The sequence below is a fragment of the Pogoniulus pusillus genome, chromosome 15, assembly GCF_015220805.1.
Source record: "Pogoniulus pusillus isolate bPogPus1 chromosome 15, bPogPus1.pri, whole genome shotgun sequence".
NCBI lineage: Eukaryota > Metazoa > Chordata > Aves > Piciformes > Lybiidae > Pogoniulus > Pogoniulus pusillus.
This window is the reverse complement of record NC_087278.1, coordinates 16,032,806-16,060,244: the sequence shown is the minus strand read 5'-3', so window position 1 is coordinate 16,060,244 and position 27,439 is coordinate 16,032,806. Positions and strand designations below refer to the sequence as shown.

At 43.0% G+C, this 27,439-nt stretch overlaps 1 protein-coding gene across 2 annotated transcripts in view; it reads right to left on the bottom strand.

Annotated features, from left to right (window-relative positions):
• The window catches only part of TMEM178B (transmembrane protein 178B), a 234,391-nt gene that overhangs the window by 19,004 nt on the left and 187,948 nt on the right, over nucleotides 1–27,439 (bottom strand). For both annotated transcript variants that reach the window (XM_064155520.1, XM_064155519.1), the window contains exon 3: nucleotides 3,790–3,927. In XM_064155520.1, the coding sequence (XP_064011590.1) occupies nucleotides 3,790–3,927 (138 nt within the window). The remainder of the gene's footprint in view (nucleotides 1–3,789; nucleotides 3,928–27,439) is intronic.

The window sequence follows — 27,439 nt, the reverse complement described above, 5'->3', positions numbered from 1 at the left end:
TTGAGTACTGTGTTCAGTTCTGGGCCCCCCAGTTTAGGAAAGACATTGAGATGCTTGAGCGTGTCCAGAGAAGGGCGACGAGGCTGGGGAGAGGCCTTGAGCACAGCCCTACGAGGAGAGGCTGAGGGAGCTGGAATTGTTTAGCCTGGAAAGGAGGAGGCTCAGGGGTGACCTTATTGCTGTCTACAACTACCTGAGGGGTGGTTGTGGCCAGGGGGAGGTTGCTCTCTTCTCTCAGGTAGCCAGCACCAGAACGAGAGGACACAGCCTCAGGCTGTGCCAGGGGAGATTTAGGCTGGAGGTGAGGAGAAAGTTCTTCCCTGAGAGAGTCATTGGACACTGGAATGGGCTGCCCGGGGAGGTGGTGGAGTCGCCGTCCCTGGAGCAGTTCAAGGCAGGATTGGACGTGGCACTTGGTGCCATGGTCTGGCCTTGAGCTCTGTGGTAAAGGGTTGGACTTGATGATCTGTGAGGTCTCTTCCAACCTTGGTGATACTGTGATACTGTGAATTTGCAGTACAAATGAGGGACTGAAAACAAGCCTCACTACAGTCAGGCAAATGCTTTTGTTTCAGATAAGGAATCCAAGTACAAATTCCACAATACATACAGAAGATTATGCAGAAGAACTTCAGAAACCATAAGAGCCCTGTGATTGCTGGTGATACAGATGTGTTTGGAGTACACAGAAAAGATTCATTATTAACAATTTTTAACTTGTTCCAAACCATGCTGAATAACAGTGTAAAACACACTCTAAATAACAGTTTATATGTTCTGGCTTCCAGATGAGCTAATACCAGATAGCGACCTGCGTTTCACAAATTACTTACTTCAGTAATTTGCTTGAGAAATTAGGTCAAGCGCTCTAAAGCAAGTCCTTATTAGGCACTGCCACATGGGCTAGGAAGGAGATTGTTCAGTAAATATAATGAAGAGCCAGAGGTTCACAGAAAGCAAGTCTGGTCATCTTAGATTATCACAGCATACTCCTCAGTGCTCTACTGAGATTTCCTGTTCAAATAATTATGGCAAATAGGGGACAAACCCCACAGATATGGCAATAGGATGATACATTGACAGCATTTACATCATGACTAAAGAAATTATTTTGTATTCAAAGACAGAAAAGTTCAAATTGAAAGATTCATTGCTATAGAAGGAATGACTGTGTAACATATGACACAGTCTGAAAATATTGGTAGGTATTGATTTTTAGAGCAGATGCCTCTAGTGGTGTATTTCATTAACTGACTGTAGGTGTTACTTTATGCACATTTGCTATTAAAAGAAATATGGAAAAGCAGCATTTGCCACTGACATGCAACACAAGAGAGAGAATAACCATTTGTAACACTGATCCATGTGTCTCTGCTGGAGCAGAAAACAGGTTTGATATCCTCCCAAGACATCTTTATTAAAATTATCACACATCTTGACAGAATTTGGCAGATAAAATAATCTCGTGCCTCTCATTTCAATTAGTTTCATATTTCAGCTGCTGGATCTTCTTATTATTTTGTCCATGAAGTCAAAGAACAGGCTACTATCAGATGATTTCTACTTGCACAGGTACTTCCACACTGTGTTCAAGTTAATTATAACTATTCTGTTAAACAGTTTCAAGCAATTGGCTTTTTGTGGCATTTTGTGGTTTTCTTTTTTTTCAGACCCTGAGTGAATCCTGTAGCTCTTCTGCAGCCTCTCCCAAATTTTCCATGTCGTTCTTTAGGTTAGACATCAGATTAACACCTCCAAAAATAGTTTTGCTTTGCCCAGAGGTAACCCCATCTCATACTCTTATTGCATATTCCCATCAGAACTGGCACATTTAGCAGCTGCACTGTACTATGTGCTCCTGTACGAGTGGAATGATTCCAGCAACTATGGTCCCAAAGACCATTTCAGAGCTGCTGCTTTCTGAGAAGCTTTCTGAATCTCTTGTTCTGTGAGGATGATTGACACTTTTTGTTCCCAGTTGCACGACCTTGGGTCTATCTCCACTGAAATGCATGTTTTTTGAGCAATTCAAAAGATGGCTTTGTAAGCTGTGAGAGACCTATCCCATTATGCATGGTTACACTGAGTTGTGTTTCACCAGAAAACTCTCATCAGCCATCTTTCAAATCAGTGACAAGCAAATAACATCAAGTCAGTAAGTCATTTCTGCAGCTGTGCTAGGAACTTTCCCATATAGAGTGATAATTTCCAATTAGTAAATAAGATTTAGCAAGTTTCTAATAAATTTAAGTGTCCTCTGTTTACTTAGCACACTCCTAATGTTTTAATCTGAATGTCATGCTGTAGTGAGTAAAACACCACACTGATATCCGAGCATATTAGAACAAAATAACCCCCATGCAAAGGAACCTTTTAATTATATAAGAAACAGCAAGCTAATTTGGCAGACCCATTGTCCATGAACTACTATTACCCACACAAACCATTTACAGACATCTTCACTTAGACCTGTGCTTGCACAAGCTACTAGCAGACTTCAAAAGTGTTTGTGGGCAGCTAATGTCTGTCACCACCACCAATAGCACTGGGATATAAATACTTGTTAACTTGAGCACCTAACTCCTCATCTGGGATTATAGAAGCCTTATTTCACACACTTAGCTGTGTCACACCACAGTATAGATAAACAGGCAATCAGATGCACTGAAATGATGACCTGCCTGAGAGGCAAACTCCTAGTCAAACAAAAGCCACCAGCAGAGAAAAGAGGAGAGAACAGAAGTAGTGCTATTCACTTAAAGACATCCACCCAGTTTGGGACTTAACTCTCACACCTTTCATTTCACTTGACCGTGTGCCATGAAACCTGCCAACTACAGAAAGCTGAGTGGCATCTGTAGTAAGAAAGGTTAGAATATTACATGGGAGATGCTGAATGACCTTGAGTGCTGGTGTAGTAGAAATGGGGAAAAGCTCAAATGCATGGAGTGCCAGGGCATGTACTGGGGAGTAATAAACAGAACTTCTGCTGTAATTGGGGAGATCACCAGCAGGAAATTACAAAGGAGAAAGGCCTAGATGTGTTATCCAACTGAAGGATGAGTGTGGGTCTTGAGTGTGACATAGCATGAAAAAGGCAAACACAATCACAAATACTTCAGACAAGGGATTTCCAGCAGACAAAGGAAACCTTCACATTTTTTATGTAAGGCATTGATTAGACCTTGTTTGGGAATGCTTCTTCTCCTCTGTATTTGAGAAAGGCAAGTACACACAGAACAGGTGACAGAAAAGGCTGCTGGATTAATCATTGGTCTTAGAGAGGAAAATGTACAAGAAATACCATATGTAGAGTGGGAAAAGGAAAACAGGGTACAAATGCTCATCATAGGTACACTGGAGAAAGTAGGTACATGAACTAAAGGAATATAGGCTAAAACTTGGAGCACAGTTTCTAGTTATCGATGTGTCCCACTGTGAAATAGGATTGCAGTGGGAATAACATCCACATAACCTTCAGATTTTTATAACTATGCTTACTAAGTTTATTAAGAGTGGCAGTGTTACTTGCAACAATAGGACACTGGACTAAACAACTCAGAAGGCCATTTACAGTTCTGTGACTTATGGACCCTGTTTTGTGAAAGAATACCTAGCTGTGGTAGGGTTACCCTTGGTGTACATCAGAATGAACTCAGAATGAAACCAAATCCACATTAGCTAAAGCAACTCTGAAACTGTTTTAAGTTTGCCTTAGAAAAGGTGAGACATGTGGAAAGGGGGAACGTGAAAACAAGGTAAACACATCTCTTCAAACAAAATCCTTACCTCCCATGAGGAAGAGAAGCCCTGCCACATACTGCATAAGGCCTCGATCCCAACAGCACCCCAGCACCCCAATAATCCAACCAAAGAGGATGATGGCCACAGCCATGCCCATGAAGCCAGCTGTCATCCTGCGCAGATCTGCAGTGGGGAAGACAGAAAAACAGGCACGTGAACAGTGATAAACTTGCATCATCAGAAGTTCATAACAGTCTTAACCCAAAATGCTGCTGATCTGCAAGGTCTTCGGTATGTGTTGGCTTGGGATGATTTGAGTAAGGAGAGTTCAGAGGGAGGACAATATAAATTAAGATAGTACCTTGGACTGGGAACAAAGCAGGTGACCATACAATGAAGGTCAGTGCAGATGCACCCAAGTGCCTTTTGACAGTTAGATCAGGAATTGGAAGCTGTTAAACACCCTCAGTGCAGTGCTGTCTCTAATAGCTCTAGTCTCTGGGTACTTACACAATGTCTGTTTAAATCCTGCCTTCTCATATCCATCTGTTACTCCATTGCATGCAGTGGATGTTCCTGTTCAAAGTGGCCTGTATGCATTACTCCAATGCAAATGTGACAGGGGATTCACCTCAGTTCAGACTTTCTGTGTGATCTTGGGCAAAACATTGAGCCTCTGTGTAGTGCAGCTTCCCACATATAAGTTGGGCCATAGTGCCTTGTTCAGTTGGTGGTGTGTGTGAAATTTGATACCTTCAGGGTGGTGAGATATGTAGATATTCTGGTGTTGGAGATGATAAATGCAATGCAGATACACAGCTGGGGCATAGGACTCTTTATTGACTTCTCTTGTATATACATGGTGACCTCGTAGATGATTTTTGGTGAGGATGCATTTTGAGTGCTCCGTGGAGCACTGAGAGTAGAAGGAGAACAAGGGGCCATGTTGAAGCATGGGAACTGAGTACCACACATAATATGGGTATCTGGGATTGACCTGTGTTTGTCGCAGAAATAAAAGATCAACAAGAGTTAGTATAAAGAACCATTAATTTAAGACCTGGCTATATCACATATTTACCTTCTGAAAGGCAAAGGATGGAACTACTGGGATCCCTCCTTCTGCATGTGCTGGGAGACAAGAGCCTTCACAGCTGTTTTTGATGCGAAATCTGGGCAGGAAGACCACCTTGGCATGTGAAATAGCAAGGACGATGAGTGCTAAAGAATATCTTCACACCCTTGAACAGTGGAACAGATGGGGGCATCTTGACTAACATTTGATTGTTCCCTGTCTCCACTCATGCACACATGGATAGCTTAAACACTGATATGTCAAGAGTATGTATGTGCCGGGGAAATTCCAGCCAAGTCAGCTCTCAAAACATTTACTTCCATATTGAATTTATTTATTTACTCATTTATTTGGCATCAGAATGATTTTGCTTTCTTTCAAGAAACAAAATGCTTATGACAGGAGGAGGAAGGTTTGAAAACTGAATCATCCACCAGTCTTTGTAGCAGCATTTCTCCTGACTGGCCTTCGACTGCTTTTTACTTCCTGTTATTTTCTGTTCTTTTCCCACAGTGGATCAAAAGAAGCACCAATATCAGCAGTGCAGACTGAGTGAAAATTGTGAGCAGTCATAAATTAGCATCATCAGAGATTTATAAAACCCCTTATCCAAATTGCCAAGTGTCCCCAAGGTCTGTAAGTGTGTTGGAACAGAATGATTTGATTCAGTGGAAGGCTCAGGGTGGTGTTCATTATAGCAATTCTTATTGCAAGATTGTGATACAGAATGCAACTTCTCCTTTAAAGCTATAACTGGTTCTCATAGATTGTCACTGGTTTTTGCCTTCAGCCTGCTGGTGACCAGGGCTCTTTTAACAAGATACAAATCTTAAAATCCATGTTTTGATTCTTAGGTTTTGTGACTGTCCCACTGAAAACCTAAAGAAAATTTCCCCATGAAGCAGTAGGATATGTTCAAGAAGGCTTGGTGCAGAAGAAAAAAGCATGAAGCATTTCCTGCAGAAACTCCTACTTCCCAGAGGCAATGCTAGTCTCTGCTCCTCCTGAATTTCTCAGAGTGCTTTCTTAGACAAGCAGTAAATGTTAATCAGCATCTTTGATGGCAAAATATCTTCTTACTTGTCAGTTCATGAAGGCCTGGGCTCAATTTGAAAGGCAGATAAAACCAGAAAATGTTTACTGTTTCCTATGTCATCTTCAGCAACAGCACAACACATCTCTCAGAAGTGCGGCACAGCTGTCTGTGTCAGCTCTGCAAATCTCTTCCATGTGAACTTGTGACTGCTGACTCTGGGTAACAAGCACTTGCTTGTCCTAATGGAAATATACCCTAACAACTTACTTTTAATGAGCTAAATTCAAATAGCTTAATTCGACTACAGGATTCCAGTAGCTCCTCAGAACTACCCCAATGACTAGCTGATGGAGCCAGTTTTCATAGGTTCCACAAGTCTCTCACAAGCATCCCCAAGACCAAGAAATGGCTTTTACCCCTCTAAATCAGTGTGAGCTCTACCATTTAGCAGAAGAGTTAAAGTAGCAGGACTAAGATTTCTAGGCCAAATGTTGATGTTTGTTTCACTTGACCTCTCTTCCTGACAGAACCTGAAATTCCCTTTCCCACAACACAGCAAAATCCATCAGCATTTTAACACTGGCCTTTCATCCTCTCTTGAAAAAATACCAAAAAGCTTCCTTTTCAGTCAGGCAACTTTCCAGCCACTCTACCCCAAGCCTGTGGTTTTGCATCAGGTTGTTGTGACTCAAGTGCAGGACTCTGCCCTTGGCCTTGTTTAACCTCTTACAACTGACTGTGGCCCATTGATCCTGCCTGTCAAGATCCCTCTACAAAGACCTTTGAGCAGATGAATGCTCCTGCTCAAATTAGTGTCATATGCATATTATAACTACAGGGTGCAAAGAAAGGAAGTATTACATTGCTTGCTCTGTAAGACATATAACATAGAAGTTGATTCTCAATGCCTTGCTTGTATAACCAGTAGTTTCAATGATTTACTACGTGGACTTAGACATCATCATCACTTATGGGCTAAAGTGTCTTACCTTTTCACTTATCTTTTAAAGACACCATCTTTGTGCTATTTTCTTTTTTTATATTAACAGACTAAAAGCTATGTGTGATTATCTTCCCTTTGGGAGTACTTTCCATGCTGAGCACTACTACAGATACTGATGCATATAGTAGGAAGGGAACTCAGTCCTGACTCTAAAACAATATGGATCATCGGACAAGGAATACAGACATCATGTTCACATAGGCTGGAAACAACAAATGTCTCAATTGATAACATTAGAGAAGGAGCAGGGAAGGAAGTAATCCAGTTCCATAACTGAAATGGTAAATTTGAAAGCCACAAGCTTCATGAATCATAATGAAAAGAGACAACCACCTTAAAATAGAGACAGGCTCTCATAAAAACAATATACATTTCCTAAAAGCATTTAGTCTTTTGTTGGAGCATAGTAATGCCAAAGTTTTTCAGGAGATAAAGTAAGGCAGAAAAGCTGATTAAGATCCAATGTTCTCTAAGCAGCATGTGGTGGAAGGTTTTATCTGTCACTTTGCAAATGTCCCTGACCTTCGTTTCACCCTGATATCTGTCCATCTGTATTTGTTATGAGCAGTAACATAATTCATGCTGATTGTCACATCATGGAAGAAGTTTCACACCCCAGAGGCTGCAAACGTAACATGTTCTGAATCAGCGTTGCTTCTTGAAGATTTTAGTATGCCTTTCTGACTTCTGATGTTCTGCCCTCTTCCTTGAAATTGCAAGTCACCTTACTAAAGCTAGGGCTTAGCCTTCCTGTTACCTAGCTTCCTTTTCATGGAGGAGTTTAATAATACTTCTCAAATAGTGGAGATTTCTTTACACACGACACATACAGAAAGGAAAATGTAAGCCTCTTGTCAAAGATCATACAATCACAGAATGGTTTGAATTGGAAGGGATCTTAAAGGTCATCTAGTTTGAACCCCCCTGCCATGGGCAGGGACACCTCCCACTAGAACAGGTTGCTCAAGGTCTTCTCCAACCTGGCCTTGAACACCTCCAGGGAGGGGGCACCATGACCTTCCTGGACAACCTGTTCCAGTGTCTCTCCATACCTACTGTAAAGAATTTCTAATATTTAGTCTCAGTCAACCCTCCTCATGCTTAAATCCATTCCCTCTAGTCCTATCACTACCAGCCCCTGTAAAAAAGTCCCTCTCCAGCTTTCTTGTAGGCCCCTTTCAGGTACTGGATGGCTGCTCTAAGGTCTCTGCAGAGCCTCCTCTTTTCCAGGCTGAACAGCCCTGGTTCTCAGAGCCTGTCCTCATAGGAAAGGTAATTCAGCCTCTGCTCATCTTTACAGCACCCCTCTGGATCTGCTCCAGCAGTTTGATGTCCTCCTTATGTAGGGGTCACCAGAACTGGATGCAGTACTCCAGATGGGGTCTTCACAGGAGCAGAGTAGAGGAGAAGAATCATCTTCCTTGTCCTGCTGGTCAGACTTCTTGTGATGCAGCCCAGGATATGGTAGCCTGCTGGGCTGTAAGTGCACACTGCCAGCTGATGTTGAGTTTTCTGTGAACTGACATCCCCAAGTTCTCCTCATGCACACTTTCAATCCACTCCTTGCTCAGCCCATATTTGTGTTTAGAATTGCTCTGACCCAGACCCAGGACCTTGCACTTTACCTTGTCAAACTTCACGAGGCTGCCTCTGGCCCATTTCTCAAGCCTGTCTGAGCCTGGGTGTCATCCCTTCCCTCTAGTGTGTCAACTGCACCACACCCTTGCTGAGAGTGTACTCAGTTCCACTGTCCATATCAGTGACAAAGATGCTAAGAAACACTGGTTCCAGTACAGACCCCTGAGGGATTCCACTTGTGGCTGGCCTCAATTTGGGCATTGAGCCATTGACCACAACTGAGGCCACCCAGTCAATTTCCTATCCAGCGAGTGGTCCACCCCTCAAGTCCATGCTTTTCCAACTTGTTGACCAGAATGTCATGTGGGACTCTGTCAAATGCTTTACAGAAGTTCAGGTAGATGACATCAGTTACTCTTCCCTTATCAATTCTCCACCACAAACGGCCACCAAATTCATCAGGCATGATTTGCCCTTGCTGAAGCCATGATAGTTACCAACAATCACCTCTTCTTCATTCTCCATGTCTTAGCAGAGCCCTCAGGAGGATGATCATGGAAGCTCCTCCATGATCTTGCCAGACACAGAGGTGAGACTAAGTGACCTGTAGTTTCCAGGGTCTTCCTTTTCCCCCCTTTTTGAAGATGGGGGTTATGTCTTTTCCAGTCAGCAGGGACTTCACCAGATTGCCATGACATTTCAGATATGATTGATAGTGGCTTGGCAACAAGTTGGAGAAACCAAGATAAGATGAGATAGCCAGCTGACCTATGACTACATGAAGAGTTTGTGGAGGAGGATATAATTGAATCTGCATTATTTGGCTTTCTGGACAGGCCTTTAACTACATAGCACAGTTTTTGCTTTCAGAACTGCTCATTCTCAAGTGTTTGTTACTAGATTAGCCTATGGTGCTGGTTATCAGACCATCAGAAAGTGCAATACTGCTGCAAACAATGTTTTAGATGATCCATCCTACATCTTCTTTCTTCTTGCAATAGAGAAATGTCTATAAGGACTAAGGTTCCTGAAGCCTGTATTCAGAGTATCTATGACAGCTTAGAAGACATTCTGGTTATAGTGCCACTCTTTCCTTAGATGTTGCAATGAAAAGAGGGGAACTGGAATGGAAATCACACATTTATTTCTCTAGGACCAAGTGTCAGAATATAGTATCACCACATGCAGAAACTGACTGAGATAGCAGAATTCCTTACTGTAATCCTTCACTGCAGGTCGCTTTTATCTATATCTTTCTGCACTAGATGCATTCTCATGTGCTGGTTTGAGGCCAATTTTTACTGAGAGAAATTAAATCCTTAGCTGTGAGAAGAAAAAAACAAACCCAAACAACAGTAATCTATATCCCTCAGTTTTCTGCTGAGAAATGCAACTAATCAAAATATAGATAAGACAGGCACTTCTCACACACTTCTTAACTCTCATTTGGGGCTATGCCTTCTTTTTGGTGGTCTGGTCTCTGTGGCTGACTCTGTCTTTAACTCTCTAATCCACCTAACCCCCTTTTCCTCTAACCTCCTTGTCATCTCTTTTTGACATCTCACCTCAGATCTCCAGATTTATCACGTGAGATGTATGTGGGTTGATCTGGTTATTTCTGAAGGGAGGGAAAGAGAGAGAGGGAAGGAAGGAGGTTTGGGTTAGGAGACCTCCCTGGGGACTTTGATTGTTTCTGGGAAGGGTATTGTGTTTCTATGCTACCTTTAATTTGTATATAACTGTATATATTTGTGTATATATGCTTGTATATTGTGCTAAACTGTAAATATAGCTTCATTCTTAATTTCCAGCTGCTGAGTCTAGTCTGGGTGATTTCATAAGAGTGGGGGGATGGGTAACACCCAAAGCATTACATCTTGACCACTGTGGGATTAAAAATGTTTGCACTTGAAAAGAACCTAAGCCACTTCTTTTTCACCTTTTCCCAAACAAATATATGTACTGGAAATTGTTCAAGGACTGAGGGCAGCCCAAGAGCACAATTTATCAGATTTCACCAAACATCATTTAAATTACTTCTATTACAGGGAATTAGCAGCACAGAGATAACCTTTTTCTCACAGCATCCCTTCTCTTACCTCACTCCAAAACTACAGAGGGGGCAGGATGTAAAGCTGGTCAGTCTTTTACTGAATGCCAGGGCTGGCATCTCCCAGCTACAATGAACAAGTATTAGTGTGGGTGATTTTGAGTGGCATCACGATTCTCTCTGCACAGTTTAAGACTGTATTTTGGATGAGGTTGGCAAGTAGTGGGTGAGGTTTCAATCTTTTCTTTACACTTCAGGTAGAGAGAGATAAGAAAAGAAGTACATATTAGTTTACTTGAGACTCAGTTAAAAATGCTGAGTGCCTTTACTGAATCATGTGGCAATGCAGCCTTCAGTGTAAAGATTACTTGAATTCAGTCACAATGAGTTCAACCCACTTCAGCAAATGCAACAGTGGATTACATTTGTATGTAAGTACTCTGCTCCAGAGATGCCAGAAATGCATACACTAAGACAAAACCCAACAGTGGATTACATTTGTATGTAAGTACTCTGCTCGAGAGATCCCAGAAATGCATACACTAAGACAAAACCCAACAGTGGATTACATTTCTATGTAAGTACTCTGCTCCAGAGATGCCAGAAATGCATACACTAAGACAAAACCCAACAGTGGATTACATTTGTATGTAAGTACTCTGCTCGAGAGATCCCAGAAATGCATACACTAAGACAAAACCCAACAGTGGATTACATTTCTATGTAAGTAATCTGCTCCAGAGATGCCAGAAATGCATATGCTACAACACAGCCCTCTCAAAGCTGAAAGAACAGCAGAAGGCACTCACAAAAAGAGAAACTAGCATGCAGAAGGATTTAGGTAAGTGTTCATTGCACAAGAGGTGCAGTGGTGTTTAGGAATTGCATGCATAACTTGTCCTACTCCAGAAAATCACAGCACCTTCTCTTGACTAGAGTTTGCTGCTGGTTGAGCGGCAAAGTGTTAAGTGTTTGGGTGCTGGCATGTATGAACTTGCCTATATGGAAATGGCTCACAATATATGGGATGTTTCACAAACTGGCTGTGGTCTGTGCTAGTCAAGATGTCCCTCAGGATGGGGTGTAGAATAGACACCCTGACACATGGTTTGTACTTGTCAGGACAAACCATCTATCTGGATTTCCTCAGTGAGAGTTTTTAAGTGTTATTACAGTTATTTAAAACAGAAACAAAAGGAAGATGTCAGATGTGCACTGCTGGCATTCCAGTCTGCCTTTCCTCATAAAATGTCTCACAGCTTCAGATTCAAGCGAGCATTTCATCAGAGGAGGAAGGAAGCCCTATGTTCTACGAAGGCTGAAGCCTTCAGAAGTTCATGCTGGCAAACAGAGAACTCCTCATGACACTGGAATTTAATGTCTTTGGGAAACCTTCTCATAAAGCTCTAGGGAGGGAGGGAACATCCTTGATCAAGTCACCCCGTAGTGTGTTACTCTCTTAAAGTAATTTCTCCAGTATTTGGGAAAATTACAGGGAGATATTTAAGGAGGCAGTGGAGAATGAAGGAAATAAAACTTGTTTAAGTGTACGGGGCAAAAGGCAAGAAAAAGTGTCTTGTGGGGCTGAAAAGATGAATTTGTCTTCAAGAGACTTTATGATATATATAATAGAGAGGTTAATGCAGAGAGGATGCATTTGCACGCCAGAGATTTAATGCATTGGATGCAGTCCTACTGTAGAAGGCAAAGATCTTATGTTAGGTCTTGGGAGAAAGATTGCTATGAACATCATTCCATGACAGGATTCAGACTTCTGTTCCTACTCCACTTCTCCTTGTGCTGAAAAAGAAACTATGACTAGAGAAGAAAAGGGTTTTTTTATTATCATCTCTTATGTTGCCACTCAGCTCTGAATGACAGCAAACTTGGACAGAAACAAAAGCTTTGCCCTTTACAACTTCTGATGTAGTGGGCCAGAGTAGCTGAGCTTATGCCAAAGCATTATTCCATTTCATTTCAGTCTAGTCCAGTCTACCCTATCCTACTCCAAGCCATTCTCTCTCCTCTTATTCAGAAGAGGAGATCTTTTTTTTTTTCCTCAGAAAGTACCTGAAGCTGATAGTTTCTATTTATTTGGTGATGCTCAAGAACTGATCTTGAAGAATCTTTCTCCAGATTTACCATCTAGGTTTTAACACTACAATTTATTCCACATAGAATCAACCAGGTTGGAAGAGACCTCCAAGATCATCTAGTCCAATCATCTATAAACATTCCCCAGCTTCAGTCTCAGCAGAGCACACTTGCAACTTGCCCATTCAAATGCTCTTCCTCTCTCACTCACTAGGAACAGGGGAGAAAGTCTGAGGCACCTGCATTTTTGGCTGTCTTTCTTCATATTCACAGCTTTAATCGTTCCTACTCCTGCTAAGTGAGACCACACAAAGCAAACATTTCCCATTTGTATCCATGCCAAGAGGCTTTTCATTACTCAGCTTTTGCAGATTATGCAGGTGTTGAAGAATTTGAGGCACATAATAAAATGGCTTCTGCTCAATTTCCCTGTGAATGTTGGGACTTTAACAGATCAGAGCTGTCCTTTTTAAATTTCTCTCCCTTTCTGTTTCCCTGAAGAGCTAGGAAGCACACATTTCTTTATGCTGGTCACCTTTCTAAGTGACTTCTTTGAGCCACCACACAACAAGCATGATCTTGCTGAGAAGGAATAAGAACAAAGTCCCTCAGCACCAGATCAGCCTGGCCAGAGGGATCACTCCCGGGGATGTGAGGCACCATCTCACTTCATCTAGCACCTCCAGCCCTGGCAGCAGTGAGAAAGATCAGGTGGGAAGTCCAGCTTTCTAAATGGAAGTTTTCCTGAATTCTCTGGAAGAAAGTTGTGATGAGCTTTGGATTTCAGGGCAAAGGTGACACCAGCTGTTGTAAAATGCTTTCAGCGCTGTTGAGAAGCCCTGCTCTGACACTGCTACTCCATTTATTCCCCCCCCATCTCTTCCCCCCTCCCCCTTCACCACACAGCCCTGCCAAGTTGTCACAGTCACCCAGAGATGACTTGGGGCAAGTAGTCTCCCCATTCCCCCTACCTATAAGAATGAAGACCTCAATGAACTCCACTTTCCCCAACATCAGTGGGGGTGCTGGGTGCCCTAAAGCTTCCCCATGAAAATTAACTTTTGTCCTGTCTCCCAGAAGTGCTACTGAAGCCAGTTCACCACCTTTTCTTTGGATGCATTTGGATAACAATGAAGTACAGAGCACAGAAACAGTTGTGTGAAAATAACTGGCATACAGAAAGCCCAATGATCATATATGATCATGGCTTTACTGATAATTTACAAAGTCTCCTTCCACAGTGAGCAGAATTTGGCCTGTTACAAATCTGCTTTTTATATGCCAGCTACCATCTTGGTATCTTCATAGTCACTAAGTATATGGAAATCTATTAAAACTTGATCTTCAATTAGTATCTCTTGAATGTCCTCTTGCAAAGATGGCCAAGGCTCAACAAGACCAGTATAAAGCAGAAGAAAAAACAGAAATACATTTTTACCTTCTGTTTTTCTCTAAGTGAGAAAAGAGAACAAAAGCAGATGGAGTATGGAAAAGACTGATGAGGAAAATTAAAGGAAAGTTGACATTAAAGATGGCAAACGGAGTGTGCCAGGAAGCAAGAACCATAATTGTATGTAAAACCCCAGTCTCAGGCAGTGGTAAGGTTCTTTTGTAAAATGCAGATTTACTCTAAGCTCCTCCTGAAGATAAATGAAGTTGGAGGTATGCAGGAATGGACCACAGCAGAAGCAGGAAGGGTAATGCAGAAAGAGACAGGTTTTGTAGTGCCTCCTCTCTTTTGCCTTTTCCCTTCTGTATTTGACTTCCCATCTCTGCTGCCCAGCACCAAAGCCTTGTTCACATTCAGAAACAATTAAATTACCCTAAAGACTTTTTTCCCCCTTCAGATCCTGTCCCAACCACAGGTGTGATACTATGCAGTGCAAGCCTGAGAATAATCCCATCACAAAGCATTTAGAGTGGCAGCTTTGATAAATGGCCAGCATGAAAAAGGCTGGAGGCAGGGGGATGGTATCTCTGCTTTATCAGTGTCCCAGCACTCTGCTCAAACAAACTCATTGCACAGACCCCAGCACTAAACATTTTAATTCAGGAACTCTGAAATGTGTATTCCTGTTTTTAAAAAAGACCATTCAATGCAAGGGAGGCTGGGGGCTGGGAAGAGAGGAGGGAGGATGGGAGAAAAGGAAGGAGGAAGGATAAAAAGATGTTTGAAGCGATGAGAAAACACTCTCCTTTATGGAGAAATTTTGATTTTGAAGTTTACTCTTTATTAGCATTTAAATTGAAAGGCACTTCTTCCAAGTTCCACATAGGAAACCAGAAAATCTGCATTTAAATAGATACCATTTAAAAGTGGGGGAAAGTATATATCAGCATTGAATGCTTCTCCATTTGTCTGAAAAGAACTTCTCTTATAGATGATTATTAATTCTTTTTCTTTTTCCTTTGTGTGTGCTAAAAAGAGAAATTGGAACAACATTAAAATTCTGCTTGGCAAAAGAAGGAGGTGGGAGTTGGAGGGGAAGGGGGTAGGAGGTGGCTGCTTAATTGCTCAAAGCCAGGATTTGAGCTCAGATATTCTGAGGGAGGGCCTCTGGAGCCTGCAGGAGGTGGTCCTGTCTGCTGCCAGGGACAAAGACAAGCGGGTTTCCTCCTGCTTGGTCCTGATGCTGCAGCACCTGTGCCCAAGGGGCTGCACATTCCCGTTGAAACACTCACCTCGCCACCAGGGGCCCCAGTCTCAGCTGGAGAATCAGACTTTTTGTAATTCTGTTAGACACTTGTGTAACTTCAGGGCACCATCTAGAACAGAGGGCCATGCACCTTCCCAAAAGGCAACTAAGCACAGTGTGGTGTTAACTAGAGTCTCATAGGAGGAGAGTTCACAGACAAGGAGTCAGTGAAGCTTCAAAAGGCTGTACTCAGAGGGTTCAGAGAGAAGTCCTAGGGCAAGAAGAGATGTTGAACCATATTTCACATCACGTTCTTGTCTTGTGCATTGGCACCTGGGGCACTGCATAGGCCATCACAAACCCAGACACCTCATATGAGATTTGGTTCTGGTGTTTTGCACAGTGCTACATCCTCAGCTGCAGCTGAAATGGAGAGAATAGGAAAGAGCAGAGCAGCCTTCTGAGCAGGGAAGAGCTGAAATCCCCAGTGCACACATACTGAGGAGGAAAGCTGGCAATTAATAAAGGCAACACCTCCATGTTGCAGGCAAGTTCTCTCTTCCTCCTGCCTTCATGTGGTCATCTCGGCCTCCTCTCTGCCTGAAGCAACCACTCTGAGCCTCAGCTTGCCATCTGCCGGGGCCCCACATTCCAAGTGCTGGCTAGCAGTTGTCATAGGGAAGGTTGGGCAGGAAGGTGGTGGGGAGCAGGGAAGTTCCTGCCTTTGCGAGAGAGGGGCCACTAACTGGCTGCATCTGCCACGGTCCCCATTTCTTGTTTGGTTTGGGTCTTTGTTGTGTTTTGTTGTTTTTTTTCTGTTGGTTGCGTTTGGCTTTATTTTTTCGGGGGGGGGGGGGCGAGGTTTTTGTTTATTTGGTTGGTTTTTTGGGGTGATTGGTTGGCTGTCACAAGTGGTGAAATTAAATTTCATCTGCCAGCAACATTCAGAGAGCAACAAAGAGACACCTGTACACAGTGCTCACTCCAATTTCAGGGCACAATGGGCTTCATCATCAGCAAAGAATCTGCAGGACAATCCAATTATTAATATTAATTCCCTTTTTTTCCACCTCATTTTCAAGCTCATTCCTACAGAAAAGGTCAGACATACACTACCCCCCAGCAATACATTATCAGCTACCTCAAGGGCATTTTCTGCCGTGTCAAACAGGGAATCATCAGGAACAAGGGACAGCTAGGACCTCAAAGGCTCCATTCTGAACTCTGGTGGATTTCACCTTTAGGTCACTGGCCTGAATCTAGGTCAGGCTGGCACTAGCTGCAGGCTACAGTTCAAAAGCTGAGCAGTGGTTCCTGTGAAATAGCAGCTCCATGCAAACTCAGAGAACAAGCACCAAACCATACTTTGTCTTTTTTAAAGAGTAACAACACAAACACATTCAACTTCTTGGTAGGACCAGGGTCTTCTCCACCTGCCTCTCTATGGGATGGCTCTAGTGTTTCCAGTTGGATGTTAGGCTGACTTTAAAAAAAGAAGGTGGAAAAGCCAAAGGAAAAAATGGGAAGGATGGTTCTGTGATCTTAGTACTAGCAGTTATTAATCTGCACTGTCTCACAGACTTGCATGACAAAAATATCAGGCTTTCTGTGCCTCAGATCTCAAACTGGAACAATCTCATCAGGTCATTTTGAAGATTAATACATTACATTTTGTGAGCCAGGTTCTCTGCACTGATGGTACCAGAAGCCCTAAAATGTCTTGCACAGACAAAACCTTTGCAGTAGGATATGGGATTTATTTCAGTGGTGACTTTGAATACGATCTGATTAAATCTGAAAAAGTATAGAGATAAAAATAAGCATACACTTGGGGAGAGCAACTGAACATTGTGACTATTTCTTGGGCCCTGATGAAATCAAGGAATCAAGATCCACAGTCTCCCAGTGTGACACTTTGTCTCCAAGAAACCAAATTTTTGCATCACGATCCTTCCTCTAGTCACTCGTTGGTAAAGATGAACATCTCCTGCCACTCAGCATCTGAACAAATCTGGACAACTTGTTCCTTTTACTGCCTCTTTTCATCCTCACAGCATGCTGTGATGTTACAAGGAACAGTCTCACTCTGTTTGGGGTCTCTAGCTAATATTTTTCCCTATGTAGACGGCAAGCACTTTCTGAAAATATATACATGATGATAAGAAATGTGTAGTGGAAGAAGCAGGTGCCTGGGAAATGGATTCCCATTTGTCCTTCCCTCCTCCTCTCCAAAACCCAATCATTTCCCTGTTAATAAGCTCACTGACTACAATGTGGCACTAACCTTTCACAATTGATGCCAGTGACAATTTGACAGTTCCACATATGGGCCTGTTGAAAGCAGAAGGAATATGAATTTGTTGGTAAAAAGCTGGGTGAACAGCCAAAGCAGCTTGAGGGAAGGAGGAGAAAACCTCCAACCAGACAAACAAAAGCCTACTGCACAGATGTTAAGCACAGCAAAAAGGAAAAGCACATCCACAGCTGGATGTTCCCCAGCAAACATGTGCTCAGAAAAAAAAACCCTTAGGCACCCACTAAGCCCAGTCTAGCCTGAGATGCCTCCCAACAAATCCTTCTCATGTGCAAATGTAGGGAAAGTCTTTCCTAGCAGAAGAGAAATAGGACTCGTCATTCAATCTGTGCAAACTATCAGGTTCACATCAGATGTCACAGGACTCAGCAGCTGCTCTAACAAGGAATCATCAATACTTCCACCAAGGTGATCAGCTGTAGAGAAATTACTATTTCCTAGCACTGTTTTGTGGAGCATCTTTGAATTTACTTTTCAAGATATCTCTGCCCAAAGCACCACTGACAGTTTACAGATTGGCTCAGCTACTTGGCAGGCATATCATGCACCATACATCTTCCCCCAATTACATCTTTACTGAATCTCACAATATTTGGCTAAAAATTAAATGCCAGCAAGTTGTCCAATCATCATGTGACAAGACTGAGGTAAGAAAGACACTGCACTTAGCAGTTTGTTCAGGTGATTAATTAACTCCCACTGTTGGAAAGACAATCCTGTTCTTTCATTTGGCTCTGCCTGGCTGCTCTAGGCACAGTTATTGATGTGGTGGTAAGCTCTGGATGCTTCTAGGCACAGTTATCGCTCTGTGGTTGCTCTCTTTTTTTTGTGAAATCAGTGGAGTGTGGCATTTACCATGGTTTACGTGGTGGAAAATTGGCAGTGGGGCTGCTGTACGTGGATATGTAAATATGTGTAGTAATGGTATAGCTGCTGTAGATGGCTAACCAGTGATGCAAAATTATTGTTTCAATATAATGGTTTGTTTGAATTTTCTTTATGACAATATGGGTCCTCTGGGCAGATCAGGCAGGGAGGCAGCACAAGAGTCCGGATAAATATACCCCAGCTTGCAACTGAGAGGCAATAGGGCAGCTCTTCATATCTCTAGAGCCAAATGGGTAGCACGAAAAGGGCTCTAACAAATTCAAAAATGCTTCCTAAGTAAGGGCAGTGGAACTACTGCTCAGCAACTGCTGATGGAGGTGAGCCAACACTGAAAGCGCAACTTCAGAAAGCTGGGCGTTTGTGTAGGCAAAGATAGGAACAGGAAACCTAATGAAAAGGTCAAATTTAGGATTTTTGAAATATTTTCCATAAGGTGCTTTTTGTGCTGAAGAAGTAACAGTAGGGTAGCTGCTGGATCACACTCCCCCAAGTTCATGGGGAGTGTGAAGCCTAAGACCATTCTGAAGCAAAGCCACTTGATAGGTGAGGTGCTACGGCCAAGGCTGCACTATGTGTGGGTATTTCATGTGACTGCAGGATACAGATGACTGCTACCAGCAGTAAAGGGTTATGCTGGATGGGACTGGGAGGACAATGTGGTCAGAAGCACAAGATGTCTGGTAGTCATTACAGAGAGCACATTGGATTTCACCATGGCATGCTTGATCTAAAGTCATTCACCTGTCAGGCTTCAGGAAATAGCATTAAGTTCCTTCCAAGGCCAGTGCACCATATTTAGCTCTGGCCACTTCTGGCAACACATTGCTTCATCTAAAATAACTGGACGGATCCAACTTGGCATGAGAGGCTAACAGATCTCATCAGAGAAAAACAGTGGGATTTAGTCATTATTTGGCCACAGCTCTGCAGGCAGGTAGGGCTTCCACACATGGCACAGGACAGAACAAGCTCCTGCATTGTTCTAGCAGTGCTGGTGACACACAATAGCCATAAATGTTCATATGAAGATTTCCCCACAAGTCAGCTCATTCCCAGTTTTGCAGAAGGCATCCATTGCCCAGCACTCAATTCTACCCCTCGAAGTGCCACTAACACATTCTTTATCAGGAAGGGCCTGTCCTTCTTGCACAGGCTCCTCTGATGGCAGACAGTGGAAGCACCAGGTAGTAGCAGATTTTTCAACAGCAAGTGGTAGCACTCCTGCTGCTGCTATCATTACAAAAGCTTACAGCAAACTGGTGCCACTGTGAGAGACTGCAGAGAAATGACCGCATGTTAGTGGAGGGTGGCCAGTTTAAGCAGCCTTGCACACTGACTGTCAGGGCAGGAGGAGGACAAGCCTTGCAGTTCTATGTGTTCTCATAGGACCTAGTCCCTTTTTGTGGAAAGCACCCCTCAACCTGTGGTAAGGAAAACAGTGAGTGCTGCTAATGCAGCTGAGTCCTGCAGACAGCATTTGCTCTACCTATTGATTCAGAGTCTGACAGAGTGTTCTAAAGCCACATGATGTAGCTTAAGGTCTCTTGAGAGACTGATTTTTGTTTAGCAAACAGGACAGAAAGGTCCTGATTCCTGAGGGTAGCACTGTATATTCAACAAGATTATCTAAGGTCATCTAAAACAAAGAAACAACTTCCTCTGCACCACCCCAGTGATGTTGTTTGATGCAATATATTTTCCCACTGCCACCCCAAATGGTGCACTATTACTGCTGCCATATAGCCACCAACCCAGACCCTGTGCACCAGAGTCTGTGAAGTCTTTAGGCTACATAGCAACACAAGGACAAAAGGTGCTATCTGACTTTACCCTCCCTACCTCATCAATCACCCGGGAGCAGGGCTGGTTATGTGCATGGAGACATATAAAAAGAGAGACAGGGAAAGAGGTGACAGTTATAAATGTTTTGCAACCTGAATGTGACATTAATATATGTATGCAGTGTGCTCACAACACCAGGCATTTGTGCACAACCCTGAGAAATACCACATCTAACAGCAGTTTCACAAAACCACCCAATGATCTAGAAGAATTTGCTACAAAACAGACTCTAACTCTTGAGTTTTACTGGTAAAAAATAAACTATGCCTGTACTTGGTCAGAACCTTGACTTAGAGCAACTCCAGTGAACTCCATGTAAAGTTCAATTACTCACAAGCATATTGAAATGAGTGGATAGCTAAGTGATCAAAACCTGCTCCATAAACCATGCACCATTTCTGTGCCCCAGAAGAGAGATTTAGTAAGCTTCCAAGTCCAGAAATACCAATATGGGATCCAAGGAGTTGTAACATCTCCACCCAAGGAACTCTTCTTAGTGGAAGATACAGCTATCATGTTCTTTCACTGGGTGATAATCTGGTGGCTCCCATTGGAAGTCAGAAAGTTCATTGTCCTACCTGCCTTTTTCTTTTTGTGTTCACTTTAAGGGATGAGTCTCTGATACTAACATAGATCAGAGATAATGCAAGTTGGAAGCTGCCTGGCAAAATGCCTTGACATTTTCCTCATATTGCCCAGGTGCTGTGGTCCTGCATGTGGAGATATGAACATACATCCTGTAGGAGGTCTGCTTCCTCTTGCTCAGCCTTGAGGCTGCTTTTATTGATGCAGGGCTCAGCCATAGCCCCAGGATGGTAGCATGCAAGTCAGAATGGACTGAGGCCAAATTGCCTATTTGGCCAAATGTAGCATCTCATGACAAAAACATCTGTAAGAGGTAGAGGAAGACAAGGTCCCTTGTTAAATCCACATGACCACCTCAGAAACAGTCCAGCTGGTGGTAGTGGTGAGCAGGGAGATGCCTACCAGGGCTCATCTCTTGCCCTCATGAGCTGCCTTCAGCGAGGGGGACAGCCCCAGCTCATGACTGCTGTGGCCTCGTCACATTACAGCATGGCTTAGGCCTGGCCAGGTACACCTTAAATGTCACAAATTCACAGACTGCATCGTGTAGGAGAGGATCCTTAAAGGTCATCTAGTCCAACACCCCTGCAGTAAGCACGGACACCTACAACTAGATCGGGCTGCTCAGGGCCACATCAAGTCTGATCTTGAATGTCTCCAGATGTGGGGCCTCAAGCACATCCCTGAGCAACTCGTTCCAGTATTTTACTACTTCCACTGTGAAGAATTTCCTCCTCATGTCTCAGTGCTAGTCCAGACTCTTCCCCTAAACTGGCTTCCTAGCTGCCCATCAGAACTTTCTGGCCACTGCAGGCCTGCCTGGGTTCCATCCTCTCTGAGAGACAGCAGAGTTCCCCAAAAGGAGCATGACAAGTTGTCTGTGAAGTCATCTGCCCAGTTCTGGTTTTCCATTGGGTTTGATATGTTACAAAAGAGGGAAATCTAGAAATGCTGCTGTGCTCCATAGAAAACCCACAGATGTCTCATGTGTGCATTTTCTTATAACAGAACTTCTGACTCTCCATTTTAAACAGTATTGTTAAAAATTGCACTGACATTGCAAAGAAAAAGGAGAAAACATTCAAAAGGATTAAGTGGTACAGCTGAAGAATCTCAAGTCATACAAAATCTTCTTGGCTGCTCCAAAATAGATTGTTGATCATTTTGCTGAAAATCTTCAAGTCACCTGCAGTCTTCCACTATGTTGTTTCAGCCTTTCCAGCAAGAAAGTCCTTCATTTCAACAGCTCTGTCCACCAGTATAGCACCTGAGCAGTGACAGAGGGCTAAGAATATCACTGCCAAAAATGAGGAGGCTACACTTGTAAGCCAAACCTTGACAGGTGAGTAAAACTAGACTAGTTCTCAAGTATTTTGTTCCTGAGATGACATATGGCTTCATTATTTTGCCTATCTACAGGTGATGTAATTGATTCAGGACTTGAAATCCTTGTAGCACATTTGCTCAAAAGCTTAAGAAGCTCTTCAGTTCACCTCTGTTGGCTGCTTTGCTCACTTTCTAACGTGTGTCTCCAGAGCTGATGTAGCGTTTGAAGCTGTGAGAGGTACATAAGTGAAGGAAGGGGAACAAACAGAGGGAGAGGCTCGCTGCGCAGTACTCCCAGGCACGCACTTCTGAAAAGCTATGGTTAGGAGATTCCTAACGCAGTTAACCTCTTTGATCTCATTATGCAGTACGAAATACTGAAAGGTAATGAAAAGATTGCAGGCAGGGCTGCTACATTTGCATATCAAAACACATGCCTCAGCCTGCTACAGAGCAGGAGACAGATGTGGTAAAAGCACTCGTGCTAGGTGGAAAGAGCTTGCGTTCAGTGGAGAAGAAGAGTTTTCTTGCTGGTCATGCACTGCTCAAGTGTGAACAATGAGAAAAACAGCCCAGAAAACTCATGCAGTATCAGCAGTGATGTGTATTGGGTCCAGAATTCACTTACGCCTGGAACTTAGTGGAGTGCAGCAGGATTTGTTTCCATTTTCTCTCGAGGCACATGTCCAGTGCATGCAAAGATCTGCATTTTAAGCAATTATACCTCCCTCTCTTACAGCTGCCAACCTGCCCCCTCCAGCTGTCTCCCTGTCTTCTCTCCTATCTCTGCCTCCAGTTCAAATATCCTTTTCCATACATGCTCTTCTCTGCCTTGAGTACTCAGGGTTTTCATTGTCTTTCACTCCTCCTTTCCCAATGCACATCTTCCTTCCTTTTACCTAATGTTTCCCAGTAATTTCCTTACATCTCATAGAAAATCAAGTTGGAAGGGACTCCAAGGATCATCTGGTCCAGGCTTTCTAGGTGATAGCACAGGTTAAATGAGATGTCCCAGCACCCTCTCAAGCTGTCTTAAAACCAACCAGTGTAGGAAAATCGACTACTTCCTTTGGGAGATTATTCCAGTGTCTGACTGTCCTCGTTGTGAAAACATTTCCCCTGGATTCAAGCCAGAATCTCCGCAGGACTAACTTGTACCCTTTGCCCCTTGTGACTCCTCATAAAAAGGGAGTCTTATTGTTCTGGTAGCCACCCTTTATGCACTCATATGTGGCAATAAGGTCTTCCTTGAGCTCTTTCTTTTCAAGGCTGAACACACCCTGTTCTCTCAAACTTTCCTCATACAGCAGGTCTTCCAGTCCTCTGATCATTCTTGTGGCCCTTCTCTGGGCACTTTCCACCTGGTCCTCATCTTCTTTGTACAGTAGGGATCAAAACCATACACAATACTCAAGGTATGGTCTGACAAGTGCTGAGTACAGTGGGATAACGAGTTCTTTATCTCTGCTGGTAATGCCCTTGTTGATGCAACCCATCTCCTATCTCTCCCTCTGTAGGTTGACACATTTTAACACCCTCCCACTGACTTCTATGGCATCTGAAAAGTTTCAGTCAGGTATCAGATTCCTTATCAGGTCAAAAGAAAAGATTAGGGAGAGCAGTGGCCAGATGCAATGACTACACTTCAGTGGCATCAGTCTTTATGGTTCCAGATGAGATTTAATTTGTTGATAAAATGCAACATCATTGATTTTCCACTTTTGCCCTTTGGGGCATCTCTCCAGAGCTGAGGTAAGGAAGCTTGGGTGCCTTATCTCTGTGTTCCTTAATGCAGTTGTTTTCTCTAATGCATGATTACCACATGCTGGATTTTTGCTATTTGATATTGTCCTCTGCTACTTTTACTTGTAAATTACTGATACTCTTAACAGTAGCAGCACTTGATATTACACTTAGCAATTTTCTTACTGTGCTTTTTACATATTTTTTAATCACAACTAATGAGCTCCATAAGAAAGTCAAAGAGAATCCTACCTTCTGATATTTCTAATGACTTGGTGACCCAAATTGCCACCTTTACATCCCTTTACATTCACTCTGTTGCTGTGATGTCACACACACAATGGCACAGTAGTGACTTTGGCTGTTCATCTCCACTCAACATTTCTGGCTAGGGTCTCTATCTATGAGCCTAACACTGTAGCGAAGGGTGCAGAGGATTCTCAGCTGAGCTTCAGAGTCTCTGTGGTCTCGGCTCCATTCTTGCAGCAGCAGTGCCCTAACCATAAGGCTGCCATCCCCATGCCATGGATTTCTGAGTCCCATCATACCTCTGCCAACAAGATCTCTCTTCAGGGGAAGAACTCCCCTAGTGCCGTGATGTCCCTGCAGCCCACCATCCTGCTGTGTTCAACAACCCACAGAGGAAAGATAGTGTCTGCTTGGGCTCCTTTGTCTGCACCTTCAAGTGACCTGAGTCTGGCACAGATCCTGATAACCACAGCATCTAGACAATTTAGCTTAATTATATCCTAATTTCTTTATTCAGAGTCTATGAACAAGATTTCAATTAACTTCAAGTACAGGTTTAAAGCGTCTCTATCATTCCATTAAGATAATTTGGGACAAGACAAAGACAAACATTAACATTCTATAAAATATGAGATTTTTAATTCACTTTAAAAATAATTAATTATCATGTTATTTATACAGGTTCATAACACTCGTTTTCTGGTCACCAAATACACTTTCTGTATATTTGGGATAGATTTGTTCTATCTTTCAAACTAAACAGAGATCTTGAACCTCTTTTGATCTAATCTGATTTTCCCATGGAGTCATAATTAGCAATTCTTTTTAATAAGAGCTTTGGAACCCTCATGCTGAAGACCCATCTAAGTACAAAGTCCTATTAGGGTTTTCAGTGAACATTTTAGTAGCATGTGAAAAGGTAAATAAGGCTTAGCTCAGGCTGTAGCCTGTTTGACTGAACCAAAAGTCTTCTGGCTGGAAGCAACAGCTGGAAATATGCCAGACCCTTTAAAGGGGCTTCATTTTAAGTCAAGCTCTGCTATGGCCCATTACGAAGTCACCGCATGCCCAAGACAGGGTTGGAAGCTCTGCTGGTACAAAATTAAGTAGGCATTTTCAAGTGAAGAATTCCTTATGATAAATCTGAAGATTAATCCATCCGTAGAAGAGGATGTGTCTAGAGTGGAGATTTAGATTCATTTATTAAGCAGGCAACTCAGCGCCAAGAAATGCTGGGTCAAGGTTTGCTAGCTGTTAAAGCTCCACTGTTTGCTGGCCATCTCTAATTTTAAGCATGACTGCATAAGCAGCCAACAGCCTTCCAGGTACTGTAGCACTACACACCACTGTTCAGCCAGCAGCCTGGTTTCCTGGCTGCAGAGCTCTCACTTGGTGAAATGTTTAGAGCTTGAGAGTGGCATCTTCTGGACCCCACACAGGGAGAGCTACTGCCCACACACAGGTCTGACTGACCCCCTTTACAGTTATGGGGACATTTCTTAAACCATGGACACATCTGTTATCCCCTGACATCTCTTCACAGATTGCTTTGAAAATGCCTGAAATGTTTGCTCCCTTCTCTCTACAGTGTATGGCAAATGCACTCATACCTCTGGGGTTGGTGCACTGAGAAGCCCCATCCTTGAACCTTCTTCATCCCCCAAGACAGGCATCGTGATAGAGGGGAATGGCTGGGCTCTTGGGTCAGAGGCTGGGTGCTGCCTCACAGCAACCATGCTAGCTGCCATCCCTGTAATTAGTGCCATTAGTGGGTTGCTATGGAATTTTTTCTCCCTGGAGAAGGTGTCAGGGCACGGCTCAGAGGAGAGAGGAAATTAAGGAGGAGGAAAGGAAAATGCAGATGACTGAAAGAAAAACAATATTGCCCATCAAAACTCTCCCCAGAGCATTATCTCCTCGGCCAGAGCAGACCACACACTTTGAAGTCAGGACTCATCAACTGTATATTTTTATCTCCAGAGAAATGTTTGCCTTGGCATGACTAATACAGCAAGCAAACCCAGCACAGCAGAAATGTCACCAAAGTCCCTCTCACACAGGACCTGTGATTACCATAAGTGAGCACTCTTAACCTGCTTCATCTTTAATTGATAGCTTTAAAAAGCTGGACTGGAGGAGAAAACTATACTGAATGTTGGTATTTTCTTGACTCTCAGTTAAAAGAAGAAAACAATACCAGGCAAGACCAATTCCCTTTGTACTGCTGATTCGCAGCTTTCAAGAGCTGGAGAGAAACAGAGCAAATCCCTGGCACAATCAGACCTTCTGATTCAAAGAAGAGTGCAAACAAGACTGAGGGAGAGATTTAGTTCCCAGCCCACACCAACTGCTGCACTGATGGGGAGAAGCAGCAGAGGGAAGACACTGGTAACGAAAAGTCTTTAAATGGTTTTTGTTCCTCCAGAGTCGCAGGGGGCGGGAATGCATAGTCTAGGTAAATCTGGATGTAAAGGGAGCAGGGACCCAGCTGGAATCAGTTTAGTGATATAAAGACACATAGTCTTAATTAAGGGAATTGTGATTTGGCAATGAAATCCCAGCAGGATGTCTGTCTGCCTGATCAAAGACTCGACTTTCTGATGGAATCTTAAGTGCATGAGCCATGAAATTACTTTTTGAAAAGGGAACACGCACCACAATGAGGCAAAGAAAGAGTAGAAGAGGGAGGGAGGGACAGAGAGTGAAGCAGAGCTCCAAGTGATGCTACTGGGAACCTTTACTCCCTCCAAACAAACAAAGCTAGAGTGGGGCAGGCTGAAGGAAAAACAATGTCAAAATGTCAGAAAAGTCATCATCCAAAATCATTACCTACCCCTCTGTATAACGACACATCCCTGATTTGCTCTTCAAAACTATTGTTCAAGTGCTTAGCAGAATTTGGGGGGAAATGGTTACTTTTCTAAGTAAATTCCTTTTCCCCCACCTCCATTCCCCTCCTTGTTTGCCACAGACTAGACAAAAGCAGCTGCTATCTCTGCTCTGAGGCTGGTTTTCTAACAACTTCAGAGATTAAAAAAAAAAAATACTTTCTCAAAACACTTTTTTCAGCAACACAACAGATTTTCCTCCATTTTCTTGCAAAGAAGGGAATCAATAAGAAATGCTTCAAACTATATGCTCTGAAAGATATCAAGCTTTACAGTGTATACGGCGAGAGTTTTGGATCAAATCCCAAAGTAGGCAAATTCTGCACGATCTGGAATTATATATAATGCTATAAGGCTCTAAAACATTGAAAGCTCTGTAAATCAAGAC